The sequence below is a fragment of the Acartia tonsa genome, chromosome 8 (genome assembly GCF_053477335.1).
Source record: "Acartia tonsa isolate MP-2025a chromosome 8, ASM5347733v1, whole genome shotgun sequence".
In the NCBI taxonomy this organism is placed as follows: domain Eukaryota; kingdom Metazoa; phylum Arthropoda; class Copepoda; order Calanoida; family Acartiidae; genus Acartia; species Acartia tonsa.
The window spans coordinates 19014045-19036344 of record NC_137267.1 but is presented as its reverse complement, the minus strand read 5'-3'; the positions used below and the strand labels follow the sequence as shown (position 1 = coordinate 19036344).

The following is a 22300-nucleotide window of genomic DNA, read 5'->3' as shown; positions in this document are numbered from 1 at the left end:
TATTGAGCTGAAAACCAAAATTCAATTTCCAATTTTGACATTCTTCATATTTCTGATGGGGGATTATTCTTGTAAAATTTTATTTTTAGAATTGTACAATAAAATTTTCTTTACAGTTTGTATGTTATTTGATTTGGAGTCAAAATATTTTTTTCTCGAAACAAGTCAAATTGCTATAGTAAATGTTTTATTAATAGGTTTTTTCTGAAGATTAAGATTTTCACAACTGCTGACTGACTGAGTTCTCCTTTTTAAAAAAGCTTCAGTAAGAGCCCAGGATGGTTTTAGGATATTTTAGAGAGAGAGAGAGAGAAAGAGAAAGAGAGATAGAAAGATAGATATATTGAGAGAGAGAGCCTAACCCTATAAAAATAGAAGTATATCATAAATTTTACTATAAAGATTATCTAGAATCTATCCCCGTACTCTTAACAAAATCCCTTACAGCTCCCATTCAAAACATAAGGTTACTGGTTGTCCGACAAACAAGCAAAAATCATTTTGCCATTTTATTTTCTTCAAAAAGGTAGCAAGGATTACAAAAAAATAAAGTTTGCATTTCAAGAAATTTTTACTTTAGCTATGACATATTTTACAGGATAATGGATATATTATTACTTGGATCTTACATCAGATTATCATGTGTTTTAATAAAGTGAAATTTGTAGCTGACTAAAATAACAAACCTGATATCCACCTACTTTACCCCATTCCCTCCACTCACACTGGATGAACTATAAATGACAGGGTAAATAGCAACCTAAATTGACGATAATTTTTCCACTGTCATAATATCCATGTATATTCTACATCCATTGTATGAACACCAAAAGTTGGTATCTGGTCCATAGAGCTTAGCCTGCGCCAGATTTATATAATCTTGGGGATAACAGATAGCTAAATTGATAGACTAAAGAATTTAATATTGTAAAAAAGACATGCTTTTTTTCTGTTCTATTTTTATACATTTTGTTAATACTAAAATCTAAACTTGGATTCGTTCATCCAGTAGGAGGCGAGGGGAAAGGGTAAAGGAGATGGATGGGAGGCATAGTTATTTTAGTCAGCTACGAGTATTATCAAATCAGAGTACATAAAAATCTGGTGCAACATCCAAGATATAATTGCATTGGTATACCTAAATAAATATTTACAACTGAAATGTTTATGTTATTACTTTTCCTTTTATTCCTGGCATAATCTGATTATCCCAACCTTTACTTTAAACTTATATAAACATACAGGTCTCTCATCCCTTTAGATTTCATATCATACAGCAAATAATTCTTTTTATTAAAAGACATATAGAGGTTTAGCAAATAAATTTAAAGTGTAGATATATAACTTAGACAACTACCTGGTCAAAGTGGTCGAGACCTTTTTCATCTGCTAAAATAAAAATTCAATCTGTTTATTGTTGATTTTTTTTCTACTTTTTTGATGAAACATTTTTATCTCTAAAACGTACGTAACCAACATTTTCCAACTTTTCAAAGTGTCCAAATTAATTAAAATAAAACTTTTTGGTTTTAAGCATTGATAAATATCAAAAAACTTAAAAAATCATTATTGTCTTTTAATATATTTTTATTTTAAGTAGTTCCAAAATATGTTGTAGTTGTCATTAACAAAGAAAACAAAGTATAAGTGAGTTTGTGTGTGTGTGTATGTGTGTGTGTGTGTGTGTGTGTGTGTGTGTGGGTGTGTATAGAGGCAATCTTGTAATAATAGAATTTAATATTCTTTTGTATTCGATAACTTGTAGGAAAAAGGGAACATCTTCAACCCTTCAGATGTCCCTAGAGGCCTCTAGGGGCGTAGCTGCTAATTATTTTTAACGCAACAATTCATTTAATACTATATATATATATTTAATAGAAATTTGTGTAAAATGATTGATTGATTTTAAAATTTTAGCTTTCAAAAAGAAACATTGCCAAATTCAAAGAGCAATGAAAATGATTTATTGATAAATGTAAAAATGACAAAAAAATGTTTTTTTGTGACACACTTTGCAATATCTTTATTTCATAAGTGATATGTGTTGGTTTGAGTTATGAAAAGAAGAATTATTTCTAGCATAGCCCCAACAAAACAACAAGTTATGTCTAATGTGATATTAGCAGAAGTATTTGTTACCTTTTGTTATATACCTTGATTAAACACATTAAACAAGTTTGAACTAATTACAAGCTGCTAGAAACTCTAGTATCTAAGTAAGGGAAAAAACTTAGAGACAATTATAACTTTCCTGAAAAGATACTTTAATTGAACCAGCCATTTTATAGATATTTAGCTTCAGACTACACTATACCATTTTGAAATTATTTTAGATTTGATGTCGCGACTGTATTGTTTGAACATACTTATTACTGTATGTGAGAAGGTTTTGAGATATGATTGTTATGGTATTCCCGTTCAAAAACCAAAATTATTATGAATTATCAAACAATTTATTAGATTCTTATATAAAAGTTGTAGATGTTAATTCAATTATTTTGATATCCCATAACAACGTTAATCTTTAAACTATAATTCTCCCTTAAAGTTGTTAAGCCATCCAATAAGAAAACTTTGGGGACTAGTGCAATAAACAGCTTATTGTTCCCTTATTTTAATATGTAGAGAGGATGGAGAGGTTTTAACTTTATTTAGAAAAAAAGCCTACCTGTCATGATATTTTTTTTGTCCTATGTTAAGTTACAAAATAACCAAAAAGCATTAAAAAATTACTAAGGAAATTTTCCTGTTTCCTATGCACACCAAATATGAATCCTTCATTTTCACACAAAGCATTCTGCTTCAGGGAGGGAGGGGATATTGGCTGTTAATTACGCTAGTCCCCAAAGTTTAATAATAACCTTTTTTATTTGATAACTTTGGGGACTTCTATTGAATTTGATTGGTTGGTTCATTAAGTTGAGTGTACATGAATTTCAACCACTAATTGTAACCTACAGAAGGGATAATTTTGTGTATCATCATTGGGGATGTAAGTAAATAATTTATCAGTCATTATCTTATCCCTTTAGGTACCTGATTATTCTGACTATGAGTGCAGAATATTTAATTCAATATTCTCACCAGCAATATTATTATTCAATAAATATGAATAAGATAGCAATACTCCTTCTTTTATTTAGAATTTTTCTTAAATGTTCTATTAAAAACTGATAAATTTTTAATAAAACAAGAAAATTTGTTCTAAAGGGGGGTGGGGGGGAGCTATAACTTAAAAAAACAGTATGGTTTTGGGTGGGATAATCAAGTGTATCTGATATTTATTTGTGTTTAGGGTTTTCCAACCTATAGATGTTTATTGTTTTAGGGTTTTCCAAATCCTGTTGGATCACATCTCTTTCCAGAATGACCGCGGTAACAAGATTCTTGACTTTCATAGTGTAAGTTTTTTTTTACAAAATTAAATAAAGGCAGGATCATGGAAAGAAAACGAAGTAGCGAGTTTCGTCGTATTTTCTTAGTAGCTTTTTTCCTATTTCTAGCCCCTGCAGTCATTGACATTTACCTAACTTAATCTAACATAACCTAAAATAACCCATCAAAAGCTACTGTGAAAATACGACGACACTCGCTACTTTGTTTTCTTTCCATGATCCAAAAGGCATTTTAACCTAAAAGAGAGATGAAGGGTAAAGAAAGAGAGAGAAAAATAGATAAAAAGCAAAAAGAGAAAGAGGGAGAAAGAAAGATAAAAAGGAAGTTTTAGAGAATAGAAGTTAGTGAAGAAGGAAAAGAGAGAGAAATTAACAAAGAATTTATTTACTTATTATTCTGTTTAATTATAGCCTGAACAGCTGAAGGGAGTTATTGATTTTGGTATCCCCGACGAGCCTCTGAACCTGGACCAACTTCTGGTGGACTGCAAGGATGCTCTCAAGTACCAGGTCAAAACAGGTAAGGGGGCATTTTGTCTTTCCTGTATGGATTAATATCCGCTGGCTTAGAACCGGTTCTCAGCCATTCTGTATAATCAAGTATAGCATCGTATTACAGACAATTTTCCACGAATAATAAAATAAAATGATGTAATAAATTTCAGTTTTGTTATCCCTTGTGGGCCATAGGTTTTATACTTTTGATTTTTCAATTCAACGTTCGTGAAAAGTTGTCTATAATACTATGCAATAAATAACTATTCCAATTATACTTTTATAATTAAACAAATTTTTTCTGTACATCTTTGTACTACTTCTTGTGTTTAATAGGTTAATAGGTTTCTCTTTATTGATATCGAAATTCTTCAAAATGAATGAAATTCTGTTTTAAAAAGTTTAATCTTTAACACTTAAAACCTATTAGACATGCTTTTTAATAAATGACTTTCGACTATTGTTCCCTTTTGATATATTAATGTTGTAAAGTGTTACAATAATATCGTATTTTACGATTTATTAGTTTGTAAAGCACTTTTAAAGTAAAATAAGGATTATTTTTTTTTTCTTTTCCAAAGCTCTTGTTTAAGAGTAAATATATTTATAAGTAGTAAGTTTTAAATTATTTCTTTTTTGGCTATTTCTTATCTTTCATAAATGTATAAACGCCCAACAAAAATAATTATTCTTTCTTTCTTTCCCTTAAGCTTTAAACATTTTAATGTGCTAAACCCCTTTAAAATAGTAAAAAGTTAATATTTAATCTAGATTCAACAAATCATATTACCTCACATTTTGAGTTAGTTAAAGTAAATATATGTATTTAAATTCTTCTAGAATGGCTTCAAAACCGATTAATATCCGCAAGATTAGAACCAGTTCTTAGCCATAATGAAAAGTCATGTATAGCATCGCATTATAGACAATTTTTTACACGAATATTAAAATAAAAATCTTAAAACTAATAACTTTTGCTAGCCTTTGCTTTCGGCCCCTTGGGTCTAACAAAACTGGTTATATTCTTTAATTTTTTAGTAAATCATTATCCATATTGATAAAATCATTTTGCTGTTCTTTTTTTGTGTGATGTATGAAGACTACACTGTGCTAAATAAAATCAATCTATCAACTTTAAATTCAAATATTCTAGAGCTGAAATATTTTGATAAATCTTATCCTGCTAAAGTTTGCTTTTCATTCTTTTCATGTGAAAAATTAAACTTTAAAAATCAAATGTATGTATTTTATTTAGATTTATTCATTCATTTTTCCAGTATGGCTTCGAAACCGTTTTATATCTGCTGGATTACAACTGGTTTGTGGCCATACTGAAAAATCCTGTATAGCATCGTATTACAAATAATTTTCTACGAATACTAAAATGAAAAATAATTCACCAGAATTGTTAGCCAGGGCATTGGCCTCTCAGAGCTTAAAAAACTGGTCTCATAATTTTTCACTTTAATATCCGCGGAAAGCTGGCTATAATATGATGCGATGAATAACTTCTTGATGTCGTTTAGAATATTTTATTGTTTAAACTAATTTCAAAAGAAAAGTCTAACCCATTCAGTGATGAAGAACACCAAACAAGAAACTGGTTGATGGAATTGTTCAACGCTATTTGAGCTGTGTTTGTGTCCATTGCTTCTATGGGACCTGTAAATATAAATCAGGCCGATAGAGACAATGTCTACCAAAACAGTTCGCATCAACAGAATCAAACAAGAAAATCAACATATGGTTGATTCAACGAATTTAAGAAAAAAAATTATAAAACTTACCTTTGATAAAGACATCTTAAATTAATCAAATTACCAAATATAATCTGAGCATGGCAGAATGTTAGATCGACAATAAACCCTAATTTTTTCTAAATCAGTCAGTAATATTTTTTTCCGAATAAATACTGCAATGCTTCGCCTTTAACCTCTAGGAGCTTTATTATGTTACAGGGTGACCTGACCCTTTAACATTATTAATATTTTTAACATTCAGTTTCTGTTTTGAAAGAAAATAAACACAACTTGCTATTTAAGATTCTGTTTAAAAAAACAACAAAAAAAAATAACCTGCTATTTTTTAGGACACCCCAGATTTTTCAACCAGCTGTCCTGCGGACTGGACATTGTATCTCTGGCCGGAGAATTCCTGACTGCAACAGCCAATACGAACATGTTCACCTATGAAATTGCCCCAGTCTTCATCCTTATGGAGCATGAGTGCTTGAAGGTAGGTTGTTTTTGGTGCTTTCCCTCAATGGCAACCCCCTTTATTTCTATAATGAACTATTTTTTTAATTAATTGTATATATAGTGCCCTAATACACAATGTAACCTAACCTAACCTAAATAAAAGTAATAAACAAACAAACGAAAAACAACAACTTTTCTTATTTTTCAATTATTTAAAAATAAGATGCGTAAAGGATGTTGGAGTTCGTTGCTCGACCAGGCATTTTGAGGGAAAACGTTATTTAATGTAAGGTTGGCGATTTGATTTATGTTTGATGTTGCCAAATTAAAAAAGTATTAGAATTCAATTTAAAATTTAATTCTTCTCGCTTTTCTCTGCCAAAAATGTTTAAAATAACAGAAAATTTTATATAAGCTGACTGATTACAATATAGTTAAAATTTTTATTTCTTACCAAAATCTGTAAAAAGAACAAGTATATCCAGTAGAAGGAAGGCATTAAGGGATGTAAAGAGAGACTGATATGGCGTACTTGTAAAGAATTTTTGCTCATAAAATAAAGTTTGCAGCTTCTCAGAAATACCCAACTTTTCTCTCCCAAATTTGTTCTGAAAAAGTTTGCTAGATTTTTCTAAAACAAATTTAATTAGTGAAGGAATGGTGTTTGAGTGTGTGTGTATTAATGTGTGTGTGTGTGTATGTGTGAAAACAATACCAATTTCACAGGAATAAATTACACAGTGTTGGAACATTATGTAAATAAAATTTTGTGCTGATATTTTATCAACAAACAAGGATATAATAGATTAATAAATATAGATTAATTTACCATATTGAAGTAGATAAATACCCCTAAAATTGTCGGTACAATGCCAATTTGATTGTCGTTCCAGTAATGATATTTACAATTTTTCTGACTTTTTAAAGAGTGTTATTTTGGAGCACCTCTAAAAGTTAGTTCGTGACTGGAATGGTATGGATTGGTATGTGGAAAAGTGTTTCACTTATGTTACGAGACTATATTGGTTATAGAGTTAATTTAGAATGTCCATGGATTAGAGTCTTTTATTTGGTTTATAAATAATATACCATGAATAACATAAAGATGTAGGACTATGCGGTGCCTTCACACAAAGTGACTAATAAGCAATGTTGAACCCTCATTTTAAAAATATTATAAAATAAGGAGGGAGGGGGGCTTCTTATGCCTTACCCTTGTGCAATGGGACCCTATCCCTGCAAGGCCTTTACCAGCAGTACCCAATATAACCTAACCCCCTGACCATAGATTTTTAAAACGATCAAAGGAAAAATTATTTTCACTCCCAACATTTAATTTTATAGAAAAATAAGGAGAGGGGGTTATGAATGCTCAACCATGTACTTTATGAGAAAACACCTACTATTCAGCTTACACTTTTGTTTTTTGAATTTTCACATAGCAAAGCTACAACACATAGATATTATAGGCCAAAATTATTAATGTTTCCGTACTTTATTTATTCTTTATTTTAGAAAATGCGCGAGATTATTGGTTGGGAAGGCGGAGACAGTATTCTAGCCCCTGGAGGATCTATCAGCAATATGTATGCTCTTATGATTGCAAGGTATGCATATCCTATTATATAAAGTAGAAAGCTTTTTTTATATGTAGCTGAAGATTTCCGTAACCACTGAACCGTTTGAGAATTAAACAGAAAAGAAAGCTTCATATGGTTTTAGGCTACCTTATTATCAGATTAAGTCTTAGGTTGGGTTTTAAGCTATTTTTCTGTGCATCCCCACCTCTTTGAAAATAGAGCCCTTAGACTCTACGCTAGTATTTCTTAGTGCATAAAAATAACTTTTTTCTATGTTATTTTCTTTATAACCTTGGTCTCAGGGAGGAAGGGAACAAATGAATTACAAACCCTGTCATTAATTCTTTTAAAACTATTGGTTGTTACAAACTAGCAGCTTTCAAATTTTCAACCATTAATTTCAATCTACACAAGAGATATTTTTGTGTATCATTCTTGTCCCTTAAGATCTCTGCAAAACTCCAAAAATAAAAAAAAACATCCAATTGTTTTAAATTACAATCAAGAAAAATACAATTTTAATAGCTTTATATCAATTCTTTATTATTAGATTTTTTCAATGTAATATATATGTGGTTTTTTCAAAGTATTTAATATTAAATGTTAACTTTTAGGCATAAGCTATTCCCACAGCATAAGAAGTATGGTATGAGAGCAATCAAGGGTCAACTCATCATGTACACCTCGCAACATGTAAGTATATAATCCAGGGTCAACTCATCATGTACATCTCGCAACATATAAGTATATAATCAAGGGTCAACACATCATGTACACCTCTCAACATGTAAGTACATAATGAAGGTTTAACTTATCATGTACACCTTGCAACACGTAAGTATATAATTAAGGGTCAACTCAACATGTACACCTCGCAACATGTAAGTATATAATCAAGGGTCAACTCATCATGTACACCTCGCAACATGTAAGTATATAATCAAGGGTCAACTCATCATGTACACCTCGCAACATGTAAGTATATAATCAAGGGTCAACTCATCATGTACACCTCGCAACATGTAAGTATATAATCCAGGGTCAACTCATCATGTACACCTCGCAACATGTAAGTATATAATCAAGGGTCAACTCATCATGTACACCTCATATAATTTTTATTTATAATTTTATTAGTGTTGATTTACCCTCCTATTAAAAAAACCTGATATAAATATATGCCCTGAAAGCCATGAATTCTGAAATTAACTCTTTACATTAAACCCTGTACAAAACTTTATAAAAAATCTTTGGAATCAGCCATTTAAATCACTAAAAAAATATGTAAAGATGTGAAAGTAACTGTTGGTGAAAATGGTGGTGGCAAAATAGTTTTTTTTTCTTGAGATATAAAACCCTATATTTTTAACTTAATATCTAAAAAAGATAATTAATTTTCCAAAGTACTTAAAACTAAAAGGTAAAATAAAATAACATAATTTATTTTTTTGTTTAGCATCACTACTCAATCAAAGGAGGAGCCTCCGCTATTGGACTTGGAACTGAGAACTGTGTGCAGGTCGCCTGCGACGAAAAGTAAGATTTTTTTAACATCTGTGCTCGGAATCATTTAGGCTTTGTCCGTACGTCTGTAAATGTATCTAATGGTGTAATCATACGATATACTACAATACTGCAAAACTACACATTTTGATTTTAAGCTAAGGGGTGATAGTTAAATTAGAGATACTTAAAAGAAGAAAAAATAGAAAATGATATTTATAACTTCGCTGACTATGTGTCAATCTTCCTATTTTGTACAAAGAAATACAGAACTAAATTATAATTAAAAATGTTTAGGGGCCGTATGATCCCTGAGAGACTGGAAGAACTTGTTATCAAACACAAGAAAGAGGGACATCTGCCATTCTTTGTCAATTGTACTACAGGTATTCTTTTTATACAGATTATTTCCCAAAATTTAGAGCATATCATTAAATTAGTGGCATCATGGAAAGAAAACGAAGTAGCAGGTTTAGTCGTATTTTCACTGTAGCTTTTGATAGGTTTGGTAAATGTTAATGATTGCCCCGCAGGGATAGAGTTTAACTCAGAAACTAGAAATAGGAGAAAAGCAACTGTGAAAATACGATGAAATCCGCTACTTCATTTCTTTCCATAATTCAATTATTGTTTTTGAAAGGCGTCCTTAAATATAGAAATGATCAAAAAAAATATATCACAAAAAAATTTGCTGACAACGTATTTTTACAATGTGGTAACTTTTTCTTTCAAAATTGTAACCTAAACAAATAATAATAAAAACATATTTTTAATGTTTGTTTATTCATTTACCTGATTTTGCATACAATGTTTTTAATTCATAAAAATATAATTCAAAGTACATCAAAAGCGAAAACTATATCAACTTTACAAAACTATTATCTAACAATGTTTTTTTTAAGAATTAAATTTCGAATTTGACGCATTTTTTCTTTCTTCAGGAACCACTGTTTATGGAGCTTTCGACCCAATTGAGAGAATTGCAGGTTGGAACATTTTTACTTTTTTTTTTTGAAAATCTAAAACTAGGACATTCATGTCCAATAGTAGCTCAGTAATAATAAGCTAACAACATTGCAGATGAAAAGAGTAAAGTAAAAAAATTTACGACAGCATAATTTATACAGTTCGAGTAAAAAAAAATTGGGCTGTAGTAAAGTTTATATAAATCAGTTGCCTCAAGCGACATACGGACAGACCATAATTATAGAGTAGCTACTCAAATAAGAATGACATAAAAAAATACAAAATGAAATACTGATGACTTAGATTCCCAAATATATTTGTGCATTATAGCTATGAAAAATAAAATATTATATTATTTTGTGTAAGTAAATAGTTGTTTTAGTTCTTTGTAATTGAATAATTCTGTCAATATGTTACCATTTAGCCAGCAAATGTGTTACAGGATACACAATAAAGCAGCAAATAATGAAGCTAAATAGTCTCTCTTTGGGGGATTATTTATTGTCCCCAAAATTAATATTAGGACTTTTGTCTAAAAATCCTAACTATGTCTAATTTTCTTTTATTAACGAATTTTGATAATTAAAAAAAATATATTTACAATCTAATAAGATCTTTTGTTTTTGCTAAGGAAACTTTTTGGTGTAATTTGTAAAAAGCATGTAGGACTATAAAGCACACATACGTACACAGACTAAATCTATACACATAATCTGATGCTGGGTTATTTCAGTTTCGAATTTTATACAGCAAAACATTGTACATGTGAGTTTTACAAATTTATTTAAACAAACTCCTGCTATAAAAAGTAGTAAAGCTTTTTTTGTTTGTCCGTTATTATCTCGCTAACCACTAAACTGACTGAGTTCTCCATTTTAGCATACCTTTTTTCTACCTGATAAATCCCTATTTTCATACTAAAGATGAAACTACGTCTTTTGCCAGATATTTGTTCAATATTCAATAATATTAACTTCAATATTATTGGATATATTCATAGTAAATAATCTATATAATATAAAATCATATATTATCTATATAAATTATAGAATAATTCTATATTACCTATATTCTAAAGAATATTGATTAGAATAAATGAGAGCACAAAAGGCAATCACAGTAAAAGTATTAATATTGATATCGCAAAAAGTATCTATTGTATAATATGCAAATGAAAGACACTATCAAATGCTTTTGTGCTATCATAAATAGACTATATAATTTAATTTTAGTTATAAGCCTTTCCATATTAACTTAAAAATAATACAAAATTATAGAATACCTTTTTTATTATCTGAATAAAGGACAATTATGTTGAAAATAAGAATTTTTTGAGATGGGTAAGTAAAAAATGAAAAAAGATTAGGGCTTAGGGCATAACTGTACAAAAAAAAACTAATTTTTATGGATGCATGTTTTTATATATACTTTAGATTATGAAAAACAAGAAGGGTCAAACAATGCTAAAAAAAAATAAACAAATTTTAATGCATGATTTACTATTTAGATATCTGTGAGAAGCATGGCATCTGGCTGCACATTGACGCTGCTTGGGGTGGTGGACTCCTCATGTCCAGCAGATACAGGCACACTGTCTTTGAGGGAATTCAAAGGTAAGATATGCTGTCATTTGGAAGCAGTTTATAGTGACTAATAAAAATGACGTCATAAAATGGCAAATGACCAATGCTAGGCCAGTATGCATTTTACCATTGGTCAATTACAATGTGTACTTGCCTATCATTGGTCAATTGTGTTGTATGATAAGTCATTTTTTATTTGGCACTGTAACCTGCTTTGTAAGAGATACTGTCCCATTAAACTATTCTTGGGGTAGGGGGGGGGTGGTTGATGGTTAGATTTTTACATGAAAATACTACTGCTATTTAAGCCAATTGGCTTAGAGAACTATTTAAATTTCAGGTTCAACTATTAGTACAGATAGAAATATAATCATACAAATTATGAAAACTTAAAAAAATATTTTTGAAAACTAGCCCTTTTATTTTTTTCTGAAATTTTATAAATAAGATATGATTTTATATATTTATTTAAAAGATATGAGGTATTATTTTGTGATAAATTAACTAAGCTCCTCTTTTCTGATAGATCTAATACAAGGATTGTTTCCGTAAAGGTTGAAAAATAAACTTGTTATAATGGTGGATTTTTCTATTAAGAAGGAAAGCACTTATTTTATCCATAAGAAAAGGAGCAGCATTTAAAAAAAGTATTATTAAAAAGAACAGTTAAGTATTGGACAAAGACCAAAGTGTGTTAAAATTCACCCATGCGACGTCATAAAAATGAGGGAGATGAGAGGAGAAGTGGGAAAGAAAACCCCTAAAAAAGAGATGGATAATACCTCATTTTTATGACGCAACATGGGTGCTTTTGAACACACTTTGGTCTTTGTCAAGTATTGGACAGAAATTTTTATACTATTACTTATGTTAACACTTAGTAATGCGCTTTTATAAAAATCAAACAATTATATTAATAACAATTTTATAGCATAAATTGATCCGAGTACCAATCTGCAGTAAGTTATCCTAGTTTTAATCCAATCTATTTATTATGGCTGGGTCTCTTTGCTCCCCAGGGGGATAAGGTGGTGAAAATAGCCAAAATAGATGTTTTTATCAATATTTTGAAGCTTCATAAATCTGGTTCATTCAATCTTCAATGTAGTTCAATGTAGTTTTTACAGGGTGTCCAATAAATTTTATTTAAATACAAATTTTTGTTCCCTTATTTATCAAACCATTAAATAGAGATGGTCTAAAGATATATTTTGCGTCTAATTTTAGTTTAAAATAAATGAAACAAGATTTGCAACAAAGAAATGGACTAACATTCTAGAACTCTTAAATGTTTTGATAGGATTTTACTTTACTTTATTTGATTATTTTGTTTTAAATAAACTTAAGAGAAACTAATTTCCTCTAAATATGCCCCTCCAATATTACAAAACTAATTAATTTCTTTCAGTCTATTTCTTCATAATAACAACGTATTTAGTATATGAAATATTTTATGATGCAGATTTTTTGCAGCCACTCTGTATATGTGTGTGGTTGCTAGTACCTTTTTGTCCCAAGGGAGTTTTGTATCTTAAAGGATATATACTTTAGATTTAATGTTAAACTCTTAAAAAAAGAATTTTAAAATAGAATTTAAATGACGATTTAAAAAAAAATGTTTAAAAGTTTAAATAGTTCATGGGCATTATATAAAAAAATATTTTCTCGTATTCATTCGAATCCGGTGGATAGGAACCGGTTCTCATCCATACGAAAAAACTATGTCTAGCATCGTATTATATCCAGCTTTCTACGAATATAGAAATGTACAATCATAAGATTAAAACTAGTTTTTTTAGCCGGTGACTTCGTCACCTCGGGGCTAAAAAAAACTAGTTTTAATCTCATAATTGTACATTCTATATCCGCGGAAAGCCGTTTATAATACGATGCGAGAAATAACTATTCTAATATAAAATTCAATATTTTATATTTTTAAAATTTTGTCATTTAAAATTAATTCAAATCCGCAAGTTAACATATCTTTTACTCTAAAAGATATTCAAAATTTCCTAAAATTTAACTGAAAAATTTATGTTAGATCAAAAAAAATATAGGTGCTGTAAACAAATTAGATCTTTTCTTGAAACAAATGTTTTTTTCCCTCCACATATGACTCAAAACGGATGCTTTTCTTCATTTGTTTTTGTATATTTATTATATGTATATGAACTGATATGAATGATGTATTGAAAGTAAGACATCTGTTGCACCCTCCCCCCCCCCCTCCCACAGAGAGAGGGGACAATGGTCTGTTTATTACACTAGTTTTATAATAACGTTTTCTTATTTGTTGGCTTAACAACTTTTGGGACTTTTAATGGATTTTGATTTTTTGGTTTATTAAGTTGAGTGTTCATCCGTTTCAACCACTAATTGTAATCTAGAGAAGGGGTAAATATGTGTATCAGCATTGGGGATTTACATTAATTTATCGGCCATTGTCTTATCCCTTTAGATCCCTGGCTCCCCACTAGTAGTATTCATTTGTAAATATGTTACCTCCCACTTCTCTGTGTTGTTCTGAATCCTATTAATTAGGCTTCATCAACTTTTATTCATCTGCAAAATTAATGTAGCTGGACAAAGTTTCTCAAAAATCAGCCATGTGACGTCATAAAAATTAGGAATAATAGGAGAAGTGGGAAAGAAAACCCCTAAAAAAGAGTTGGATAATCCCTCATTTTTATGACGTCACAAGGCTGTTTTTTGAGACACTTTGTAAAGCTTCTTTCTTACAACGTAGTAAATATTACAGCATGGTCTGTTAAAAGTACAAATTCTTGATGTAAGAAAACACAACTTGCTTATTTCTTCAAGTTTAAAGAAAAAAAGATAAGTAAAAAAATGAATATTATTGTATATTCAACAAAAAAAGAATATATATTTTTTTTAATAAAAAATAATGAACCTTTTGCATAACCTTACAAAGTTTTATATTTTGTTACATGGTAACACACTTTTAGATTGACGATTTATAAATTACTGACGTAGAGACTCTTTTATAGAAAGATTTTGCTCTTTTCTATATTGTAATTGTAAATTTATCCTAAGAATAAAATGTACAATCTATACAAAGTAAGATGGTCATTAGCCAAATAATGGAACAACAAGTCTTCAGATGGTACAAACTAATCTTCCTAGATAATCCTTTATTTAGAAACCTAATTACAATCCCCTTCCGTAATTATCAGAATAAGAAAATCCTAACACTAACAAACCCAAGTTTTCTGACCAAATGTTTTGTTTTCCCTTTGAAATTTATAAGAGCAAGGATGACAACATCCATAAAAGCGATGCTCTTCGATCAGAAGGAAGGACAAACGAACAATAATGTTGGAGAATAATAATTGTAAGTCTAAACTTTCTGGTATTGATGTGTTTCCTAAATCTTACCTAATTGTTTTAAGGACTCCTTCTGCAAAGCTAAACCCGATAGAACAATTCTAAAAGAGCTAACCGTTACGGACGTAACCTAATTATAGAAAGCTTCACTTTTAATAAGGATTACAACATCCCCGAACAAAAGAACATTTACACGTATAATGTATATAGTAAAATAAATTTTTATACTTGAGTAATTTACATTTTAAAACCTAATTTCTTTAAATTATTCATTAAATGGTGCTTAAGTGTCCTTTCAAATGTTTTGAAAAAGTTAATTATAACTAAATAAAACTAATTTGTTACATTACTTGAAGGCGCTCTTTGAAGCAAAAATAAAGGTATCATGCCGTTTAAGAGATCTTTCTGGACACATATACATTATAAAAAACAAGAACATGTTCTATTGCTAAAACTAAGACAGTCTTTGTTCCCTTTTCTGTGTATTAAACTGAACCTTATCCTTTGGAATCCTTTCTGGTATAGAAAATTGATGGCCTGGAAATAATTACGCTTTTATGATGGGGGCTTTAACAGATATTGAACTATTTTTACCATCGTAGCAACTCTACAATTTACAAATTTGTCTGTTTTTAACAAGATTTTATTCAAATCTTCAAAAACTTTGCGTTTCATTTAAAAAAGTCTTTTCTTTTAGCTCGAAAATTAGAAGTCCAAACAAATGATTTTTCTAACATTTCTTTTGAAATTTGTCATCCTTGTTAAACCAATCTTTAGAAATCCAGAGTAGTTACTCATTTGATACACAGTTTAGGGTTATTTCCAGCGCAGAGTTGATACATTATTCGTTATTCTCATATTGTTATAGGCAGACAGACGGACGGACAAAAGATGCTTATAGTTCTTTGGAATTTTGAAATAAAATTTTAGTAAAATTTTTCCAGTATGGTTTCAAATCCGATGCATCCCACTATTAGGACCGGTTCTAGGCCTTACTAAAAAAATCTTGTATAAAATCGCGTTTTTGACAATTTTCCACGTAAAATAAGATAAAAATATAAAATCAACCCCTGTTTTGTTGAAAATTTGTCTGAAAATGTATCCCAACCCTAATTCTGCAATGTAACTGTGTAACTGTAATATATGTTTAATCAAATATTAGATCAATCTTTCACATGAATAGCTGTATTTAATATCTTACACATTTATTTTCTTATTACGTTTTTAGTGTCTTCAGTTTGATTAAGCAGTTAGATTATGAGATTTAGATATTGTATACAACTATACTCTTTTTCTTTCAGTTTTACAGCAATTAACATCTTTTTAAGCATTCTTTTTATCATTGCTATAAATAATATCCATCTTATATAATATCAAAGATTAAATTAGAAGGAAAAAACTTTAGAAAAAGTGTATTGGGTTAGAGGGCAAGAAATATCTGAAATACAATATTGAATAAAGATAAACCTAATAATTTGTACACAGGGATTATAAGGATAAGCATTTCTTACGTTTTTATATTTCTAAAAATAAAAGTAAATTATGAATATAAAAATGTTGTCAGGTCTTTAAGGTTTTCGTTTTAAGTTTTTAGTAAATACTAACGGATTAAAAAATATAATAAGTGTAAATTGAACTTAAAACAACCAAGCAAACATTAACACTTATAGAGTGGTTTCACTTATAAACTAAAAGAATGGACATACCTACCTTTTTAGAGGTTAAGAATAGAAGTGTCTAGTCGTCCTAGGAGTTACAAGCATAAAGCTTTGTAACATTTCGGAGCTCTCTATATAAACTAATAAATAATGTCGTCTTACAATACAATTAACCTATGATAGGCCAATACACAGACTAAATTACCAATAGCAGGCCAGTATACATTTTAATTGACCATTAGTAGGATTAGTAAGACGTCATTTTTTATATTCACTAAAAAACTTATAATATTTCTTATTAGAAATCTTACCTAAAGAGAGAGGTAGGTTTCTTGTATAATCCATAAAGGTGTGTGTTTTAAGGCCTAAAAATAGTAGTAGAATGATAATATTCACTAAATATGTGTATTTCTTATTGAAAAGAACTACAGACAAATTTTTTTTTATAAAAAGTTAACATAAATTTTTGTCGTTCTACTACTGTTTTTAACTTATAACACATAACCTTTACGGATTTTACCAGAAACTTACCCCTCTCTTTGTAGTAAAACCAATTTCTTGAATCCTATTCCCTTGTATATGTGTATTACTAGAGTTGGCTCGATATAATTATCTCCCTATTGGCTAGTTTTCTATATGCATATCTATTTCTCAATAAATCTATTTCCTCACCCGGCATTACTATCTAAAAGAAAGTAAATATTTAATAATTTAAATGATTTTTTTAAATTATATTTTTTCTTTACATTACCATCACCAAAGGGTTAATGATGATGATTACAATTTTAGTTTAATATTTGAACACACAAAATGTCGCCACAATCGAATTCTTTTAAAACGGAGTTTTCTTAAATTTATCATATTATAAATTTAAATTTTATTTTTTAAGATTAGAAATTAAATACATCAATATAAGGTAAATAGCAACATGAAATGAAAAAATGAATTTATTTTTAATAAAGTAAAATAATGGGTCTTATCGTTCTGGGCAATGAGAGTTTATTATGGATTATTGGAGCACTATGAGTTTTAATCATATATTCCTTGGAAAACTTGAGCTCGTTTATAGACATTTATTTCCTATATAGATCTGTCATGGATCTTGAAGCAATTAAGCAGGCCGTTTTGTACATGTTAAAAATTGGAAGATTTCATTAAGTAAAAGTAATCGCAAATATACTTAGTAAATAAGAGATGTAAGCAAAACTTTGTCCAACTTTCCACCCCTCTGGAATGTTTTATTCCCCCTAATTGGTTTAGGATATCTGCAGAAATCCTTTTATTCCTCTATAATTCTATTCTTTATATTTATATGGAGAGGGGGCTTCTTGAGGTTTCAACAAGAATGATGTTATTTAATAATTGAGAAAGAATTTCCCTTCCATCAATTGTAACAATTTAGCTTTGTTGGAATAAATTTGATTGTATTGGTTCAGCCGTTTTCGAGATCTTATTTATATACACACGTGAAAATTTCAGAAAACGCGACGAATTAAAGTTGAAACAGCGTATAGTGTCATACAATACAAATTACCAATGATAGGCCAGTATACAATTTAGCATTGGTCAATTACAATGTATACTGGCCTATCATTGATCATTTGTAATGTATGACGTAATTTTTTATTGGACACTATACGCTGTTTCATTAAAGTTTATATTAGCTGCAATTAACAAAGAAAATATGGAAGAAGTATAAATAACAACATCATAAAATTGTAGAGTTGCTACGCTACGAAAAATTAGCATAAGAAAAACATAAAGCTAAATTCCTCTTTCTCTCTGTTTAATATAATTAGTTGGAAAAGTGTATAAATAGGGATTTATTTAATTTGAAATGAATTTTTAAATCACTTATTTATGTAAAGAGCGGTTTAACTTTATTTAGTACTAGTGGCTCCGTCTCGAGCATCTAGGGACTTTCGAGGGGATAGGAAAAAATAGCCTGAAACCATCCTGGGACTTATATGAAGCTTTTATCAAGTAAAGAACTTAATTGGTCTAATAGTTATCGAGGTTTACAAAAAAATTATATAGTAGGGTAATATATTCATACACGAAAAAATAATGCTATTATTAAGCACCTTGATTTTAGCAACGCATTTGACTGGTAATTTAAAAAGTACCTTCTTTGTTTAGTTTGTTTATGATATGTACGATATTTATAAGACATACTAATTGTTAGTCATTATGACGTAAGCATTAAGCAAATTAAAAAGCTTTTATAGTGCCTATAAAAAATGACATCATACCAACCTACCATTGGTCAATTATTATGTATACTGGCCTTCCATTGGTAATTTAGTCTGTATATTGGCCTATCATTGGTAATTTTTATTGTATGCAGTATGACGTCATATTTTATAGGCAATATAAACATCATCTATTTTGTCCATTGTTGCACCCTTTCCTCTTTGTGTGTGTGTAGATGTTTATTCTCGCTATTACTCGCATGCCTGAACATCAACATATTAAGGAGGGGGGATTCTAGTTACATTCACTTTCTAGAATACAAGGGATATTTGGAAAGAATACTTGTCATTAATATATCAAGGATTGTACCATACATACATAGCAACAAGTATAACAACATTCACATGTAGCGAAGCAAATATAAATAATGATCACAAAAAGAATAAATATTTATTTCTTTTGTAGCATGACCGTCATACCGACGGATCAAGTAAGTTGTATTCTGGATGCTCTTTGATAAGGGATACTTTATAAAAAAAATCAGCAGTCTATCGTAAATATCAGCCGAAAAAATCTAATTTACCCCATAAACTTACGGACTGACGGACGGACATGTTTGATTAAAAATATCTAAAGAGTAACTTCACAAAGTGCCTCAAAAATCAGCCATGTGACGTCATAAAAATGAGTGATTGTCCATCTCTTTTTTAAGGGCTTTTCTTTCCCACTTCTCCTCTCATCTCCTTCATTTTTATGACGTCACAAACATTGAAGAATTGTAAAATATTAATCTAAAAGAAATAACTATCCCTCTGTATTCCTGACTTTGTAAAAATAATAAACATTACACATATTATTATTATATAATGGATATACAATACGTAGGAATTATCTTTATATTAAGGATCTTTGCTATTTTAAGCCTTTTTAGTAGCGCACCTCAGGAAGGGAGGATACATTATTACACTAGTCCCCAAAGTTTTGTAATAACGCTTTGTTATTCGTTGGCTCATCAACTTTGGAGACTTTTATTGCTTTTGTTTGGTTCATTAAGTTGAGTATCCAAACGTTTCAACCACTAATTTTATTCTACAGGAGGGGTTATTTTGTGTATCATAATTGGAGATGTACATAAGATTTCGGTCATTGTCATATCCCTTTAGATCTCTGAGCGCACCTACTCTAATTCATACGTGTCTTTTAATATTTCATATGATATTTATATTTAGTTTTCTGTGATAGAAGGATGATACATTAAAATAATCTTTTAACTGTTCAGGACTATCCTTATATCCTCTTATATTTCTGCATTTAAGTGTTGCAAAAAAATTTGTGGTGGCTTCCCTTTTTAGGGGTTGGCACCTTCTTGTTAGGAGGGTGGCCCCTTCTTTTTATAGGGTGGCCTTTCACAAGGAGGACAAAAGTAGGGTTCCACTTGGGTTCCGAAAACCCATCTAATTGATACATGGCTTTATATATGTGCAAATTGTCACTCCATAAATATACAGAAGAACTTATTTTTGAGATAAAACACTATTATTTTCTAAATTTCTTTGATGGAAACTGCGCTACAATGCGCTTAAAAATTGTTCTTGTCTATAAATTTTTTTGCAAAGTCTGTCTTTTGTTTGCAAATTATCAGTTTGAAAAAGTATCTAGTAGTATAATAAAAAAATATTTTATATAATATTTTCAATTTTTATGTTATGTAGATTAAAAAGATATATCTAAGTTATCATATAATAAGTAAGTATAATAGTAAGTTGTCTTGTTTATATGACCTCGCAAATGACTGAACCAACGGTACTAAATTTCTAAGGGTCTCTTGAAGGATTGAATTATTTAGACTATAAAAACAATTTTTGGAATTTCAATTTTTGTTATAAAAACTAATAGAGTTTCTAAAGGAGTATTTTCAAGACAATTTTTTTGAAGTTCTCAAAAAAACTCAGTTATAATTCCCAGTGGAAATATAGACAGTATATACACAGATTTAAAATAAATCCCAACAAAATTAATGGTCTAGCTAAACACATAAATATAGCACGAGGGGAGAAATAAAAATGAAAACAAAATAAAATAAAATATTGTTTTTTGAATTATCTATTATTGTTTGTTTTGGTGTTAAATGTTTATTGATAGTTATGTTTCCTTTAACATCAAAATTGCATTAAGATATTTTTTCATAAATAACTGCTCCGTTGAAGAGGTTTAACTAGGTTTGACGTTAAAGGTGAATTGTATACAAAAGGAAAGAGAAAACAATATGGTTCAACAATTTTGCTTGTGTGAAATTATTCCCTTCTGAAAGAAAAACGGAAAATAGTCGAAAACCTGCACAGGAATAGTTAATATTAACAAGAAACACATTTTCCCCTAATTTTTACGTTGAAACCCTTGAATTTTAGTTTTAATTAAACAATGAATAAGTCTTTAATCAGTCTATTTTTTATTTGTCTAACCTACCCTGATGCAATTGCAAAAACGCTCAAATAAAAAATTTTTCATATAGTTTTATTTTACTTTTTTTGGTTTTGTATAGCATTTTCTTCAGTATTCATTTATTGCAGTCTATATTCATCTGGGACAAAATTGTCTTAGTTACAAAGGATAAACAAACATGAATGAAAAATAAACAATGCAGAAAAAATGGCGCATCAAAACCATATGATAGGATAATCTTTTCCATCAAGAAATACAATTCTAAAAATATCAAAATCTTTATGGCTCAATAAATATAACATATTTTGCTTTTACAACTGTATCCTTATAATAAAGTAACAGGATTATCTGTCTTTACCGAAGGATCTCTCGCTAACGATATGGTTCTCCTTTACAGTATAGCTTCTCATATGTCCTGGGAAGGTTTATAACTTCTTTTGGGGAGAGAACAACTACCACCCCAAGAGAAATCGCCAAACAAAACGCCGCCTAGTGGATATTTTGGTTATTAGCTAAAACCATAATTAATCCCATCAAGCGACGAAAAAAATATTCTCGGTAAACAGCTGATTTTAACATAGATTGAACATTTTATGTGCATCTGGAAACCTCTAGGGGCGTAGCCACTTTACATATACTAAAGCATTAGGATGTATATCTGTTTCAAAGACTGGCACTCTGGAGGGAATACACGCACGACCTTGATCAAAACACAAATGTATTAAAATTTATAAATATTTCTTTTCAAGAACAACATAGAATTTTAGCGCAAAAAACTGCAATTCAAGATAAAAACTAAACTTGCTTTTTTTGCCAAAAGTTTTTCTAAAATGTTTAAATAAATGTATACTATTTATACAAAACAATTAAAAGTTTTCTATTCTCTATTTCATCCAAAAATAATTGTTTTTTTCCAAGAATATTTATATTAAAAATTGGCTG

General features: G+C 29.5%; 1 protein-coding gene across 2 annotated transcripts in view; it reads left to right on the top strand.

Moving 5' to 3' along the window:
- Window positions 1-22300, top strand: part of Gad1 (glutamate decarboxylase) — a 50811-nt gene that overhangs the window by 11572 nt on the left and 16939 nt on the right. For both annotated transcript variants that reach the window (XR_013881786.1, XM_080169322.1), the window contains exons 4-12: window positions 3329-3401; window positions 3807-3915; window positions 5980-6125; window positions 7604-7695; window positions 8283-8361; window positions 9125-9204; window positions 9469-9557; window positions 10113-10157; window positions 11645-11750. Coding sequence is in view for 1 of the 2 variants with exons in the window: in XM_080169322.1 (XP_080025448.1) it covers window positions 3329-3401; window positions 3807-3915; window positions 5980-6125; window positions 7604-7695; window positions 8283-8361; window positions 9125-9204; window positions 9469-9557; window positions 10113-10157; window positions 11645-11750 (819 nt within the window). In the remaining variant the exon portion in view is untranslated. The remainder of the gene's footprint in view (window positions 1-3328; window positions 3402-3806; window positions 3916-5979; window positions 6126-7603; window positions 7696-8282; window positions 8362-9124; window positions 9205-9468; window positions 9558-10112; window positions 10158-11644; window positions 11751-22300) is intronic.